A 15,288-nucleotide genomic window follows, 5' to 3' on the forward strand; every position below is an offset into this window, starting at 1 on the left:
TAAAAAGGACAGACATGTGAGAGATTCTCGTTCAGAAACAGTGTGTGTGGGGGGGGCTAGCAGACTGAATAATGTCTAATAATAAAAGCTAAATGAAAATTCTGTAATTCCGTGGTTCTGGGTTTTGTGGACCTTTAAGATTGTGGTTTCGAAGCATTTCAATAATTATTTCTCTTAACAGAATGAAGTAATCAGACAGATCAAAGTGAGGAGGCAAGCTACAGAAGCAGAGACTCATCACTCGTTAAGACTTTAACTTATTAGACAAATATTATAAAAACACAGTTGGTTTTCTTCTCTCACACATCCAACACATGCATCCTATCAACCGTTTTAAACTATCCACTAGTACTTAACTTCAGTTCCATAATTAGACTAACATGCGTATCTCTCCGCAAGTTTCTGTGGCCCTGTAAAGGCATGTCTAAAATGCTCCCGATCCACAAATGAAACCGGTTTTAAACGCTCCTTCGACGCTTTCGAAACGCTGAACCATCCGGATTCCAGATAAACAGTCAGATAAGCATAAACGAACAAAAACAGTGCGCGTGTGACAGAGAAAGTGTAAACGATAACACTGTTACAACGATTCAGAGCTCGATTCGGATTTAGATAAAACGAGATGTTGTCGTTTTTAGTGAAAAATATGTGGCATTTCAGCACCGCCCGAGTCTGGTGTGTTCTCAGAGACGGTGAAAAGATTAAACAGTAATCTTTCAAGCATAGGTACATCTCACATCTACACCGTGGAGGTTTAGGGAAGTCAGTAATCAAAGGAGCTTCAAGGATATCGACTGCAGGAGTCGTCAGGAAACTAATCCTGTCAGAATAGAGCTCGTTATAACATACAGCATGGAATTTTTATTTCAAATCAAAATAGCAATACTACAAATAATGAGGTAAAAGGCCAAAGGCTGTTGGGAAGAGTTGCAACACCACAAAGTGATGAGTGTGTGTGTGTGTTTAACCTTACAGAAGCAACACTGGCACATGGGCAGTAACTTTTTCGAGTTGCAGCAGCAAAAGCAAACACATGCCGTCTCTCTTCTCCCAAACCCCCGCGGTCTTCCTCCACCCAAACACCGCGCACACACACACTGACCCACAGCAAGTCACCTGCTTTCTTTTTATTTTTTGCAAACATGCATCTAGATACAGTTACACAGCGAGCCAATTATAGACCCACAATGTCATTAACACTCTCCCTGAGGAACTGCACAGGGATCCCAGCTCCAATAACACACAGTTCATCTTTAATCACATTTAAAGCGCACTGTATCCGACTTGATCTCCACAACACCAGGACAGGACGCGTTCACGACCTCGGGGCTCGCGGTCAGGAAATGGGTCCGTCCACGTGGGGGGGGGGGGGGGGGGGGGGGGGGGGGGGGTGGGGGGGGGGGTCTAAAGTGTTTAAATGTTACATTTAATTTATATATATATTTTTTTTTAAAGTGATACCCTAGTTTACTGAAAATAATAATTGGTGTGTATTCTGAAGAACATTTTTAGCATTTTAACGTCGTATTTAGAAGAAGTCAGACCCCTACACACACACACCAGAGACCCTCACAGTTAGCACTCAGGCTACACACACAGAGAGAGAGAACCCAAATCCAGAGACCCTCACAGTTAGCACTCAGGCTACACACACACACTCGGCTTGCAGCCAAAATAACGGAACGAGTCAAAAGGAAACCATTTTCATTCCATTCCTACAAGGTGAAAAGCCCTTAAATACACTAAATATCCTTAAATTCAAAAAGAACCTGAGGTAAAAATGAGCCTCTCTGCTGACCTGTGATCCGTTTTTTCGAAGAACCTGAGGTAAAAAAAAAAAGAGCGTTTCAGCTGACCTCCGATCAGTTTGTTAAAAAAAACCTGAGGTAAAAAAAAATAAAATAATTAAAAATAAGCTTTTCTGCTGACTTCTGATCAGTTTCTCGAAAAACCTAAGGTAAAAGTGAGCCTTTCTACTGACCTGTGATCAGTCCGTCGAAGCCTAGCTGTAGCTACCAGTTTACGCACGCGCCCTTAAAACTTTTCAAGACTTCATTTTACGTTATTTTCGCTAACTGTTGAAAAACATAAACGTGACCATCATTCACTATTTACTTCATATGAGCAAGATGTTTAATGAGGAGTACGCTTGACAATGTTTACGTGTTCGACTTGGAAAGAAAAAGTTTGCAGCTAGTCATGCTAACCAGTGCTAGCAACAAGAAGAAGGGGGGAAAAAAAAGTTTGTCCTCGCGCGCGGATTGAAACTTTACGACAGTTATGAAGTGCGGCTTTACGAGGTCGCGTGATAAAATGTGACTGTATGTGAAAGACAAAGTAAAAAAAAATCAGACTCGGATTAAAGTAATGTTAGTTTAGCGGACAAGCTGTATATCAAACTCAGCGTGCTTCCATGCACCAACACACACGCACACACACTCACTCTCTCTCACACACACAGAGCGGCGGCTGTGTACCTTCATCCAGCAGTCTCTCGAGGTGTGTGAAGATCCCGCACAGGTTCGGCAGGCTGGTCATCAGCTTCTTCTCGTTCAGTAACTGCATGAGATAGTCAGGACTCGGCCTCGGTCTCTCCTTCACTTCGATCTCCCCGACCATCATCTCTGCGGCCACACAGTTTCCCCAAACCCGCTCAATCCTTCTTTATTGAAAAACAAAACAAAAAGACACTGGAAAGAGAAACGTGCAGCCAGAATCCCCAGGTCCCCCGCCGTGCACTCAGAAACCCTTCCGGAATAAACACACAGAGCGCGGCGTTCAGCACGGTGTGTGTGTGTGTATGAGAGAGAGAGAGAGTCTATACACTATCTCATCGGAATGAAGCGCGCAACACTCACTCGCCGAATCTCTCCTCGTGACTGCGCTCGCGAGACCGTTTCCCACCAGCGCTGCCTGCGCCAGAGCTCCGGCCCCGCCCACGACCCCGCCTCCCCTCCCTGTCATTGAACAGAGCGATGCTTAGATGCCGATGAATCCACCAATAGGCGGCTGAGACCGAACTCAGGAGGCGGAGCAACGTCAATCAGCGCCGGCGGTAAATATGATGGGCAGCGGTGAGAACCAATGGGACTGCAGCTATGAGAGAGAGAGAGAGAGAGAGAGCGCGAGCGCCTCTCTGTGTGTGTGTGTGTGTGTGAGAGAGAAAGAGAGAGAGAGAGAGAGCGCGCGGTCATTAACTCTGTACAAGATTTACTGCTGCCTAATGACACCGTGACAGATAACTGCATCAGAGTCTGCAGTGCTATCTATCTATCTATCTATCTATCTATCTATCTATCTATCTATCTATCTATCAACATGTCTATCTATCTATCTATCTATCTATCTATCTATCTATCTATCTATGTCTGTTTGTCTATCAATATATCTATCTTTCTATCTATCTGTCTGTCTGTCTGTCTATCTTTCTATCTAGCTATCTAGCTATCTGTCTATATATAGTACATGTCTGTCTATCTGTCTGTCTGTCTATCTATCTATCTATCTATCTATCTATCTATCATGTCTATCTATCTATCTACATATCTATCTATCTATCTATCTATCTATCTATCTATCTATCAACATGTCTATCTATCTATCTGTCTATCTATCTATCTATCTAACTTCTCTATTTTTCTATCTACTTGTCTATCTATCTATCTATCTATCTATCTATCTATCTATGTCTGTTTGTCTATCAATATATCTATCTTTCTATCTACTTGTCTATCTATCTATCTATCTATCTATCTATCTATCTATCTATCTATCTATCTATCTATCTATCTATCTATCTGTCTATATACCTATCCATCTGTCTTTGTGTCTCTCTGTCCATCTATTTATATGTCTGTCTGTCTATCTACAGTACATGTCTGTCTATCTATCTGTCTATTTGTCGAAGTTCGTCTGTCTGTTTGTTTTTGCCCATCATTCTATTGGGTTCATTCATTCAATACTGCATTTTATTGGCTTTGTACATGTACTTTGCATCATGAAAATAAAATAAAATGTAATATAATGTACATACATCTATCTGTCTATCTTCTATCTATCCACTTATCTATCTGTCTGTTTATTTGATCTCTCTTTCAGCTTGTCTGTTTATCTCTCTGTGTTTCTGTCTAGCTGACTATATATCTGTCTATCTATAGATCTATCTGTCTATTTATCAGTGGGTTATTTCTTTATCTATCCATCTGAAGTACTTGTCTATCTGTGCGTGTGTGTGGGGTGGGGGGGGCTTCTGGACACACATTTAGGGGCGAGTGGGCGTAGTGGAGGGCATCATATCATAGTAATAAACCACAGCTCTGTGAAAGTCCCTGTTCTGATTGGTCAGAGGGCGTTGATTAATTTCCTGTCAAAGCAGCCCTGACAGTGACCAGTGACACACACTCACACTTCATATCACTCACTCATACTGCAGTGAGCTCAGGATCACACTCAGAGTCAGAGTGGAAGGAAGAAACACATCATGGATGCCACTCCATCACAGAGCAACCCCCCACCAGACACACACACACACACACACAGAGGAAATATAGCACAGCCAATCGACTTAAAAGCATGTTTTTGTGAGGTGAAAAAAGAATGTGAAACCACACAGACATGAGAACAGGTATACACACATTTTAACACCTTGTGCTTTTCAGTTTCTTTGTAACATTTCAAGCAGTGTGTTTCTCATCTTACTCTAGCGATTGTTTATAGCTGCTTTAATATGAGTAATATGCGTCATTTAGTAACAAATAGAAATTTGGTTGGTGAATAGCTGCGGGATAAAAGAAGTAAAACACTTCATCGTGGGCGTTTTTTCTTCAGAAGTGCACTTCATAGTGTCTTATTTATTATGCAACTGCTGTATATAGAGTGAGTCCCTGACATACGAACGTGTTCCATTCCGAAATCTTGTTTCTATGTCCAATTTGTTCGTAAGTCAAACTAACATTGTCTAGGTACTAGAATACTAACACAATTGCCGATACTAACACAATAAATGATTCATGTTAAAAGAATGAGCGATGTCTGCCATCTTTTCAGCTCACTCCATTTTTTTCAATTAGTTTCACTTTGGTCCCCATTGTTATTGCTTGGCGCTTCGTAGTAGGACCAGCTTCATCACCGCTGCTTTTACGCTGGCTTCTGGACATCCTGGGACGCGCATGAGACAATGTAACTTCTAAACGCATGCACTCGAATGTTTGTATGTAGGGGACTTACCGTATATACAGAGTATATATATATATATTCACTGTTTAAAGTTTAATCATTATATAAACTATATGCTAAGCTGCAGAGGTCTTAAAGTAATAATCCGCAACAGATTTCAAATTTATTCACTTTTTAAATAAGTTTATTTAAAAATGGCCGGAGAAGATAGATCCATCTCATCTCAATTATTTTTCTGCCCTTTGCATTTCTTCATACGTCTGGACTGCCCGGAGCCGTGAAAGCTATTAATGTTACGATTCAAAAGGTGCCTTGAGATGCCCTTCAGATCAGCAGGACAAAGCCTCTCTCTCTCTCTCTCTGTCTCTCTTGCTCTCTCTTTTTCTCTCTCTCTAACTCTCTGCTTTAGTTACAGAAAGCTGCCAGGCTTATTTAGCCACCAGGATTTTATTTTACATCGAGCTCTTACTCTGACCCTCATGTCTTATCCAGCTTAGATCAGAGTCAAGGTGAGACTTTTATCCCTTTGACCTTATAGTTGCCTTTTTTTTTTCATTTAAACTGTGTACCTTGGCCATTTTATTTGATCTTAGCTCGAAGATGGAGGAGACGCTTCACTCGTTCAACAGCTGAGAAAGCCTGCATTCGCCCGGCGTGAAACTGGGCACCGTCGACAGGCTGCTAATCTTTTGTTCCAGAGAGGAAGGCAGACGGACACATTCCTTCAGTCACTGATAACAGGAGCACAAACAGTGCAGCTAGAGCATGCAGGTCAGCAGGGGTGCTAGGGACACACACCCACACACACACACACACACACACACACACAGCTGCGTCTGTGTAAAGAGCAAAGGGATTCTCAGACGCATCACTGCTGCAGGATACAGTAGGAGTTTGCTATTGAACATTTCATCAGCAGAGGCAGAGCGGACTTTTTTCTGCTTTTTTAACCGTTTGATTCACTTTACTGTCGAATATGTGATCTGTTATCTAACAAACAGAAAGGTCAAAACTGGAAATAAATGAAGACTCTGCACATCTGTTGCACGGAATAAATCAAGCGAAACGTTATTGTGACTCAGACAGGTGTTCCTGTCTTGATATAGAAGCTCTGCATACTGGAGCTGCCTGAGATTGTGGAGATTTACACTAATAGCACACTTTAGAGAGGCCGACCCATACACACACACACCCACACACACACACGCACACACACACACACACACAGAGTCTGCCCAACAGCTGTCTGAGTGTATCCTTGATTTCTAGGCGACAGTATTGTCTGGACCTGCAGAGCTGCAATAATGGACTCTGCCATCAGAGAAAGGGGAGTGTGTGTGTGTGTATGTGTGTGTGTGTGTCCAACACAAGCCAGACTCCACACCAGGGTCTCTGAGCGTCTGCCACGTCTTGTGAATGGTGCTGTATTAACTCATTTCCTTTTTACCTGCATTTACACCCAGCTATCGATCTGTGTACAGTTTACGTTTCTGCTCTTAGAGTCTGTAGGAACTGGGCTGAACCTCAAGCCAGACTTGAAAATGTATTTGCACCTTCCTGAGGTTTTTTTTCTTCTTTGCATATTCGTCACACGTAAATGATTGAGAAAATTTAACTAATTTTAACATTACACTAAGATAACACGGGAAAATACAGAATGCAGTTATTTAGAAAAAAACTTGTGAAAAAAGTAATTGCGATAAAATCATTATTTAAAAACTGCATTTAGTGATTACTCAGGCTATATTTGTGTAATGTTAATTTTTTTTTGTATCTAAATCATTTAAGTGTGAAGATGTTAGAAATATGCAAAATATATATATATATATATATATATATATATATATATATATTTTTTTTTTTTTTTTTTTAATAATTAATAAATCAAGAAAAAAAGAAAATATTTTTTTTCACAGCACTGTGACACACGATATTGACCAAAACCTCCAGCACCAGCCCCGTACTGGATGGGTTTGGGTTTGCTTGTAGTCAGGTCCAAAATCAAACCAAGTGCAGGATGTGAGGCAGTCATGCTGCGTACTCCGGTTTTTAGGCCAATATAATATATTTATTTGTAAATGTGAGCTGTGAGGAACACAGAGCTGTCGAAATATGACATGTTCTGCATGCTTAGAGTAAAGAGCAACAAAAAGAAAATAAATGCTCAGAAGGCGATTTATTTTTAATCATCATTTAATCTTTTATTTAGCTTTAGTTCTACAGTGTGTTTGTGATTAAACTGTGTATATTTGTACATAAAAAAAAATTCTAATGCCATGCTACTGACTGGCCAATGAAAGAGTTTTTATCAGCATAAAAGATGTCTTTGAAGAGGCTTTAAAACATGATTTGATCTACAAAGTCTCATTCATCTTGAGTAACTGCTTTATCCTGGTCTGGAATTATGGTGGAACTGGAGTTTATTTCATATACTGTACGTGTATCACTTACTCACTCAGTCACTCAGTCACTCACTTACACTCACTTACACTCACTTACACTCACTCACTCACTCACACTCACTCACACTCACTCACTCACTCACTCACACTCACTTACTCACTCACTCACTCACACTCACTCACTTACTCACTCACTCACTCTCACTTACTCACTAACTCACTCACACTCACTCAGTCACTCACTCACACTCACTCACTCACTCACTCACTCACTCACTCACACTCACTCACTCTCACTCACACTCACTCACCCACTGACTGACTATCCCAGGAGACACGGGGTCACGAGGTAGGGTACACCCTGGACAGGGTGCCAATCCATCGCAGGGCACAGACACACACACACACACACACACACACACACACTACAGGCAATTTGGGAACGGCAGGTAGGCTAATCAGCATGTCTTTGGACTGTGGGATGAAAACAGGAGTACCCGGAGGAAACCCACCAAGCACAGGGAAAACATAAAACATAAAAACATAAAAACAGTCAAGTGATCACGACCGAGCTTACACTCAGTGCTTTTCCAGCACTTCTTATGGCTATTTACAGGCGATTGTTAAAAGTTTAATTTTAAATTTGTTTGCGCCTCCCCCCAAAAATTTTGCACCAGCCACCACTGGTACAGTATAAATACACCCTGAATAGAACACCTGTCCATCACACACTCATTCATATCTGGGGGCAATTTAAAGTCAAAAATCAACCTACTTGTCTGAAGAACATTACAAGAACTTAATGTTCTCATCTACAGCAACAGGAACCTGAAAGTCCTGTATGAGACAAGGCTCGTCAAAAACAGTAAAGTGCAACAGTTTCCTAAAACCTACAACATATCATAAACCGACACAGATAACACGAGCATAGGATTTTTAAATCACTCAGAACACTTTCCAGTGGTTCCTGTGAGACCCCGTTCACACCTAACCTAAATCTGCATCCTAAGAGTTTCAGTAAGTAATCGGAGAACACCTGGCGTGAACAGGGTCAATTGCATCTCAAAGACACATTCAGTGTGAGATAATCACTCAAACCACACTCAGAGGTGTCTGACCCCAGACACATACAGTATGGACACATGAGGTTTGGTGTGTAGACGCGAACAAAGTGTCACAGGAACAAAGGAGCACCACGAGGAGATGGTGATCTCGTTTGAACCAAGGTGCAACGTTTGGTTCTGAAAAACGAGTCCAATGCGGAAGTGAAAGAAATGTGCCGTTCCCCAAATGTCCACTAGGTAAGTGACCATAAGTGAGTCAATCCCCATAGAGCCCTGTGTTAAAATGTGCAACAGAAATAAACATGTTTACAGCCTGGTACAAAGAACAGTTTGGGTCTCCACGACTAGATTTTCCATACAAGGGGTGAAATTGTATCAGTTAAAATTATATTAAACCTTAAAATTATACATAATTAGAGGGGCGTGGCTGATTAGAGTGACAGCATCACTTTAGTTAAACTGGATTCGTTGTAGGTTAACTTACTAGGTATAGTTTAGGAGTTCAAATCGGACAACATGTAGGGCATGGATAATAAAGTTCAATCAAATGCAACGAAACGTTAGCATTTTAGCTAACCTAAAGCTAAGTTAGCTAGCTTGTGGGAAGGGCAAAGTGTTCCAACCAACAGCAATTTACGAAGTTTAGGCGGAGTCAGCTGCTGCCAAGACGGCGACGACCAGAGCTCCCACAACGCTGCTCTTCAAAAAAACCTCTAGGTGGCGCCAGGTGGGTTTGTCCACTTATATGATCTATGGTTGGAACAAAACTTTATTGGAATTCTCAGTGAACAAAAGTGTTTGGGGATTCAGTTTAAATATACAGTGTGAGCGCTCACATCACGCCCAGTTGCTTGAACTCACACACACACACACACACACACACTGGAATGCAGGAGAGCGCTGCAACAATAAAAGTGTGCGACACTCTTCCTCAAGATGACATTAACCAGATGGATGTTTACATAAGGTGAGCCTTCGTCACAAGCTGCGTCATAATCTCGACTTCCTGAGATTAAAAACCATACGATTATACAATGATCCACAGAATCAGTTGGTGGTTAGTACTGTGTCCTCGCACCTTCAGGGTAGAGGGTTTGATTCCCAGCTTGTGGAGTTTACATGATCTCCCCTTGCTTGGTGGGTTTCCTGCAGGTACTCCGGTTTCCACCTACAGTCCAAACACATGCGAATTAGGATAATCCATGTTCCCAAACTGTCAAACTGTCTGTAGTGTGTGTGTGTGTGTGTGTGTGTGTGTGTGTGTGTCCTACAGTGGGTTAGCACTCTTTCCTTGTGCCCAAAAGTCTCCTGGGTTAGGCTTCAGTCCCCCTGCGTCCCTGTATAGGATGAGCGCTATAGAGAATGAATGAACAAACAAACAAATAAATCCTTTACATGTTTACTGTGTGAAAACCCCGCTCTGTCCTCTGGACCTGTCTGGTGTCCCTCTTCTGGTTGGAGATCTTGTCGCATGGACACCAGTGTGGTCTGCCTGGGATGCGTGTGGTGACTGGGGACGGTTCCACTTTACAGCTGTTCTCTGAGGACTCGGGACTGCAGTCACTCGATAGTTCAGGACTGGAGTCTCCTACAGTCTACCTTAGCCTCCAAGAAACAAATTGGACTCCATTTTAACTTAAACACGTCTCCTGTTATACTGAACTTCCAGCCTTCTAACACACAGTATGAGTGCAGATCAATCCCTGCTACCCGTTATCACCCAGATGAGAATGAGTTCCCTGTTGAGTCTGGTTCCTCTCAAGGTTTCTTCCTATTACCATCTCAGGGAGTTTTTCCTTGCCACTGTCGCCGTCGTCCTCGGGGACAATCTTATCATTTTTATCTCATACAAACTTAAATAATTCTTTTGCTTGTGTAAAGCTGCTTTGTGACAATTTTAATTGTTAAAAGCGCTATACAACTAAAATTGAATTGAAAAAAAAAAAAGCCAAATCTTCTTAATCCTGAATCTTTTGTTTTTTGTCCTTTTTTTACTCCGGGAGACAGGGGTAGCTTGGTTGTTCCCAAGGCATGTTGGTGGGTCAGTGTGTTAAGGCTCAGAGTTACTGACCGGTTGGCTGTTGGTTGCCTTAATCCTGTCTGCTCCAGGGGCGACATAAAAGCGTCTTCTAAGAAAGCTGGTATATGCGAAGAATAAAGAATTTTACTGTGCATTAATGTATACTGTATATGACGAATAAAGGCTGAACTTCTCAAAGTCTTGAGGTTCTTGGTTTGAGTCCCAGCACCACCAAGCTGCTGCTCAGGCCCTCAAGCAACCTCAGACAACCCGGCCCTGCTGCTGAAATGAAGGATATCTCTCCAGGGAGGGCAGAGGGGAGGAATTGTGGACAGACCTTTACTCTTACATGCTCTTTCACTCCGTCTATTCTTTGGCTCAGAGTCTCGTGTTTCTCTCTCACCACTGAAGTCAGACGTCTATTTTAAACGATAAGGTGAGTTAAACATCACAGATGTTGTACATAAATATATGATTAATAAAGCAAAATGATGTTTCTGTATGATTTAACCTTGGGTTTTTGTTCATCTTGATCCAGACACCTTTTTTTTGTTTGTTTGGTTTCTGTTTACTCTCTCTGCGTCTCCGTGTCTCAGACAGTCTGTGTCTCTGTGAGTTATAGTAAGTGAACACGGCCTTGAGTCTGAGAGGACCTCAGGTAAAACAGCAGCTCGAACAAACACACAGGACTCAAGAGATACCACTTGAAATGTGTGTGTGTGTGTGTTTTTCTCAACACAACGTCTATGAATTCTATATTTCATGAAGGATGGAAGCATTTGGACGCAGCTTCAGTCCTTATCTCAGGAAACACACCGGGGCCGTTTCTACATCACAGACGGCCGCTTCTGAGATTCACATCATGTGATCAGTGTGTGTGTGTGTGAGAGAGAGAGAGAGAGAGAGATGTGTTTTTATGAAGAGACTGGAGCATGTATGAGGTTTAAAGTAGAGTTTATTAAAAATGTAAACAGCTTCAAAAAAACAACAGTGTGTGAAAGAGAGAGAGAGAGAGAGTGTGTGTGTTACCGTCAACGTTGGAATACACAAAGGCTAAGTGTCAGAATCTGGGTCAGCAGTCAGGCTGTGTGTGTGTGTGTGTGTGTGTGTGTGAGGTGTTGAGAGAGATAGAGATCGTGTGTGTGATAAAGAGCGAGAGAGATCGCACATTATGGATGAGTGTGTGCTCTCACTCTTTCAGCCCACATGTACTCTCAGGGCTCCAGGGGCGGGGCAGACAGTGAGTGAGGACAGTGTACAACATGTGTAGCCTCCGCCCCCAGTGTGTGTGTGTGTGTGTGTGAGTACAGAGGTATAATCTGCACCACAGGACGGTGGCAGTAGTCATATGATGGATTTTGCAGACTCCGCCCATTTTAGTAATTACCCAGAAACGCTGCAGAGCCTCTAAGGATGGGGTCACAGGTGTGTGTGTGTGTGTGTGTGTGTGTGTGTGTGTTTGACTTGTTTTTTATGTACCTTTTTTATGTAAGTACTGGGGCAGAGGTAACGCACACTGGTTCTTCTGTTTCCTTCTACCTACAAACAAAAGTTGGATTGGCTAGGCTAAATTGTGTTCTATGTGTGTGTGTGAGTGTGTATGTGGGTATAGAATGCCATGGGAAGGACTGGCTCCCAATCCAGGGTGTGTTCTCACCTCACACAGATTCCTGCAATAGATCTCTTCCAGTCAGCGTTACCCGACGTTAGGCTACGGCGTGTTCCAGGATCAGCTGACACACGGATAAAAGAGTGTCTAAGCGAGCGATAACTTCTGTCCTGCTGATTCAATGCATTCGCCATGTTGACTTGTTTCCATCGTGTGAAAATGGAGGGGGAAGGTAATACGGATAATAAGGGAGTTGCAGAAGTTTGACTCGTTATCATAACATGATTATCTCAGGTGCTGTACAAATATGTGATTCCTCCTGGATTAGGTGGCGTTTGCTAGCATTAGCATCAACGTTAGCTCATTCCTCTTAAAGTTACAGTTCATAAAATGATGTGCAGGTAACGTAAACTGATACTGACATTTCAAGCTTTCTAATTAAGAGCTAAGTCACTGTTCTGGAATTAAATCACAAACAGCAGTAAACGGAAAGCTAGTGTCCCCTGTAGGGTGTAAGTTAGAATCCCTTGTTCCACACACCAAGTAGTGAACCTTGATCAGGGGTTAGAGAGGGATTTGGGATTCAGCTTCGTGCGAGAAGCTAGTTAGCGCTGTAGCTCGAAACACAACAGGGACGGTTCAGAGGCGATTCAGGACGACTTACTAAAGAAGACAGCGTGTTGTTTAAGATGACACAACATTATCTGATCTGTTTTCTTGCAGGTGATGTGGGTTTTTTGGCAGTAAATAACACCATTTTCACCATCCAGAGGGGGGCGGGACCGTAAGAGACAGATGTTTCACATTATGGAAGATAAATTAAAATTACAATCTTAATTCAATTCAGTTTTATTTCTATAGTTTCTTTAACTGTGGTCTTTGTCACAAAAGGGGTTTAAGAAAGTTTGTATAAATCAGAATGATCAGATCGTCCCTGATGAACAAGTCGAGGGTGACGGTGCTGAAGGAAGAACTCCCTGAGATGGTAATAGGAAGAAACCTTGAGAGGAACCAGACTCAACAGGGAAACCATCCTCATCTGGGTGATAACGGATAGCAGGGATTGATCTGCAGTCATACTGTGTGTTAGGAGGCTGGAAGTTCAGTATAACAGGAGATGTGGAGAAGTTCATATGGAGTCCAGTTCCTTATTGGAGGCTCAGGTACAAAACCTTAGAAATTTCAGTCCTGAACTATCGAGCGTCTGCGGTCACGAGCCATCAGAGGGCAGCTGTCTGCATCAGCCGAGGACAGGACCGTCTTCATGGTGAAGAGGAACCGTCTTCAGTCACCACACGCATCCCGAGCAGACCAAACGGGGCATCCATGAGACGAGATCTCCAACCAGATGTGGGGCGCCAACAAAGCATCTACAGGATGCGTTCACCTTTCTCACTCTCTGTGTTTGGTAGAAAATCAAAAGATCCACTTGTGCACCTTGTGAGTAAACCCCTCATACTGATCCTGAAACAAATGTTAGTTGTACAGATATTTCAGCACAAATATTGGAATTTAGGCGATGGACCAGTTTTTGATTAAACATGCTGTAAATCTCCTCATTCTCTCACTAACAAGTCTCATTTTTTACTCTGTCCTACATGTCTGTTTTTCTTGCTTTCACCTGAACTTGCAATACAATTGGTCAGAAAGGTAAAACATCATCTCATCTCATCTCATCTCTGTTTTATTATCCAACCATCTTGTCTTTTCCTGTCCTCTCATTTGTCTCTCCCTCTCTCTCTCTCGTCAATCTCTCATATGCACATGCCGTAAGTTTAAAGCAGGTTACTGCCCAGTTCTCTGTTCTGATCGAGGTTTCCGTCTGTCGTAGGCGTCTACGCAGAACACTCAGAGGAACGATGCACATGGCAGCTGTAGAGGCACACCAGCGTCCTATTAGTAGTTCCCGCCGCACTCAGAGCACAATGTAAGGGCAGTGACTTCCGACCTTTCACCTCTGTCTCACAACAAGACAAGATACAGTAGTTGAACCCCTGCAGCCTAACCAGGACCAGGGGAGTCACAGGCTGCCTGTGTGCTGAAGCAGAAAGAGAGAGAGAGAGAGAGAGAGAGAGGGAGAGAGAGCACTAGATCCTGAACGCAGCACTACAAATAAATAAATCTTGGTTGTAATGGAGCTCGCACGTATTCAGAGGCTGCTGTTGGGACGACCGTGGCCCTGCAATGAAGAAGATAAATAGCTCCCAAAGGGCAATTTATTCCTGGTACCAACACCCCATCCCCCCCTCACACTCCCCCAACCCCCCCCCCCCCCCCCCCCACCCCCCACACACACTCACTTACTTCTCCTTCACTCATGTGTGTTTTGCACCTGTTTTACTGCATCAGCTTCTCCATTTTCTTCTCTCTCTCTCTCTCTCTCTAGTACATCTTAGTGACGTGATCTGTCCCTGCATTGTATGACTGTAAGTTGCACTTTCCATTTCCATTTCCATTTCCATTTCCGTGCACCAGCACCGCCAGTGAGAGTGGAATCACTGTCCATCTGATTCATTCATTCATTCATTCATTACTCCATTAGTAATGAAGCTCTAATTCATAACATATCAGAAGTGTGTGTGTGTGCTAATAATTCGTTGTAATTCACAGATGATGTGTTGAGCGCTTTTAGGAACTCTACTAATCTCTAATCTGCTGATTTTTAATGTAATCAGTGATTTTATTATTATTATTTCAGGTTGAAGCCCACGTACATGACTGTCTGTCTTTCTGTACAGCAGAACTCTCTGTCTAACTTATTAAAACAGTGGAACCTTGGATTGACGAGCATAGTTCTCTCATAGGAAGCGGGCTCATGTTTCAAAACACTCATAAATCAAATAGAATTTTCCCATAAGAAATGATAGAAAATCGAATTATTCGTTCCACAGCTCAAAAAATAAATGTATAAAAATAATTAACAAAATATAAAGTAAAACTAAAACAAATTAACCTGCACTTTACCTTTAAAAAAAGTAAAAATAAATTCCGACAGATAAGTGTTTCCATTTATGTGCG

At 42.4% G+C, this 15,288-nt stretch overlaps 1 protein-coding gene across 4 annotated transcripts in view; it reads right to left on the bottom strand.

Moving 5' to 3' along the window:
• The window catches only part of qkia (QKI, KH domain containing, RNA binding a), a 65,918-nt gene extending 63,052 nt beyond the window's left edge, over positions 1-2,866 (bottom strand). For all 4 annotated transcript variants that reach the window (XM_053509363.1, XM_053509361.1, XM_053509362.1 and 1 more), the window contains exon 1: positions 2,478-2,866. In XM_053509363.1, coding sequence (XP_053365338.1) covers positions 2,478-2,622 — 145 coding nt within the window. In that variant the 5' untranslated portion in view covers positions 2,623-2,866. The remainder of the gene's footprint in view (positions 1-2,477) is intronic.
• Between the last annotated feature and the right edge of the window lie 12,422 nt (positions 2,867-15,288).

This window comes from Clarias gariepinus, chromosome 13 (assembly GCF_024256425.1).
Source record: "Clarias gariepinus isolate MV-2021 ecotype Netherlands chromosome 13, CGAR_prim_01v2, whole genome shotgun sequence".
Classification (NCBI taxonomy): domain Eukaryota; kingdom Metazoa; phylum Chordata; class Actinopteri; order Siluriformes; family Clariidae; genus Clarias; species Clarias gariepinus.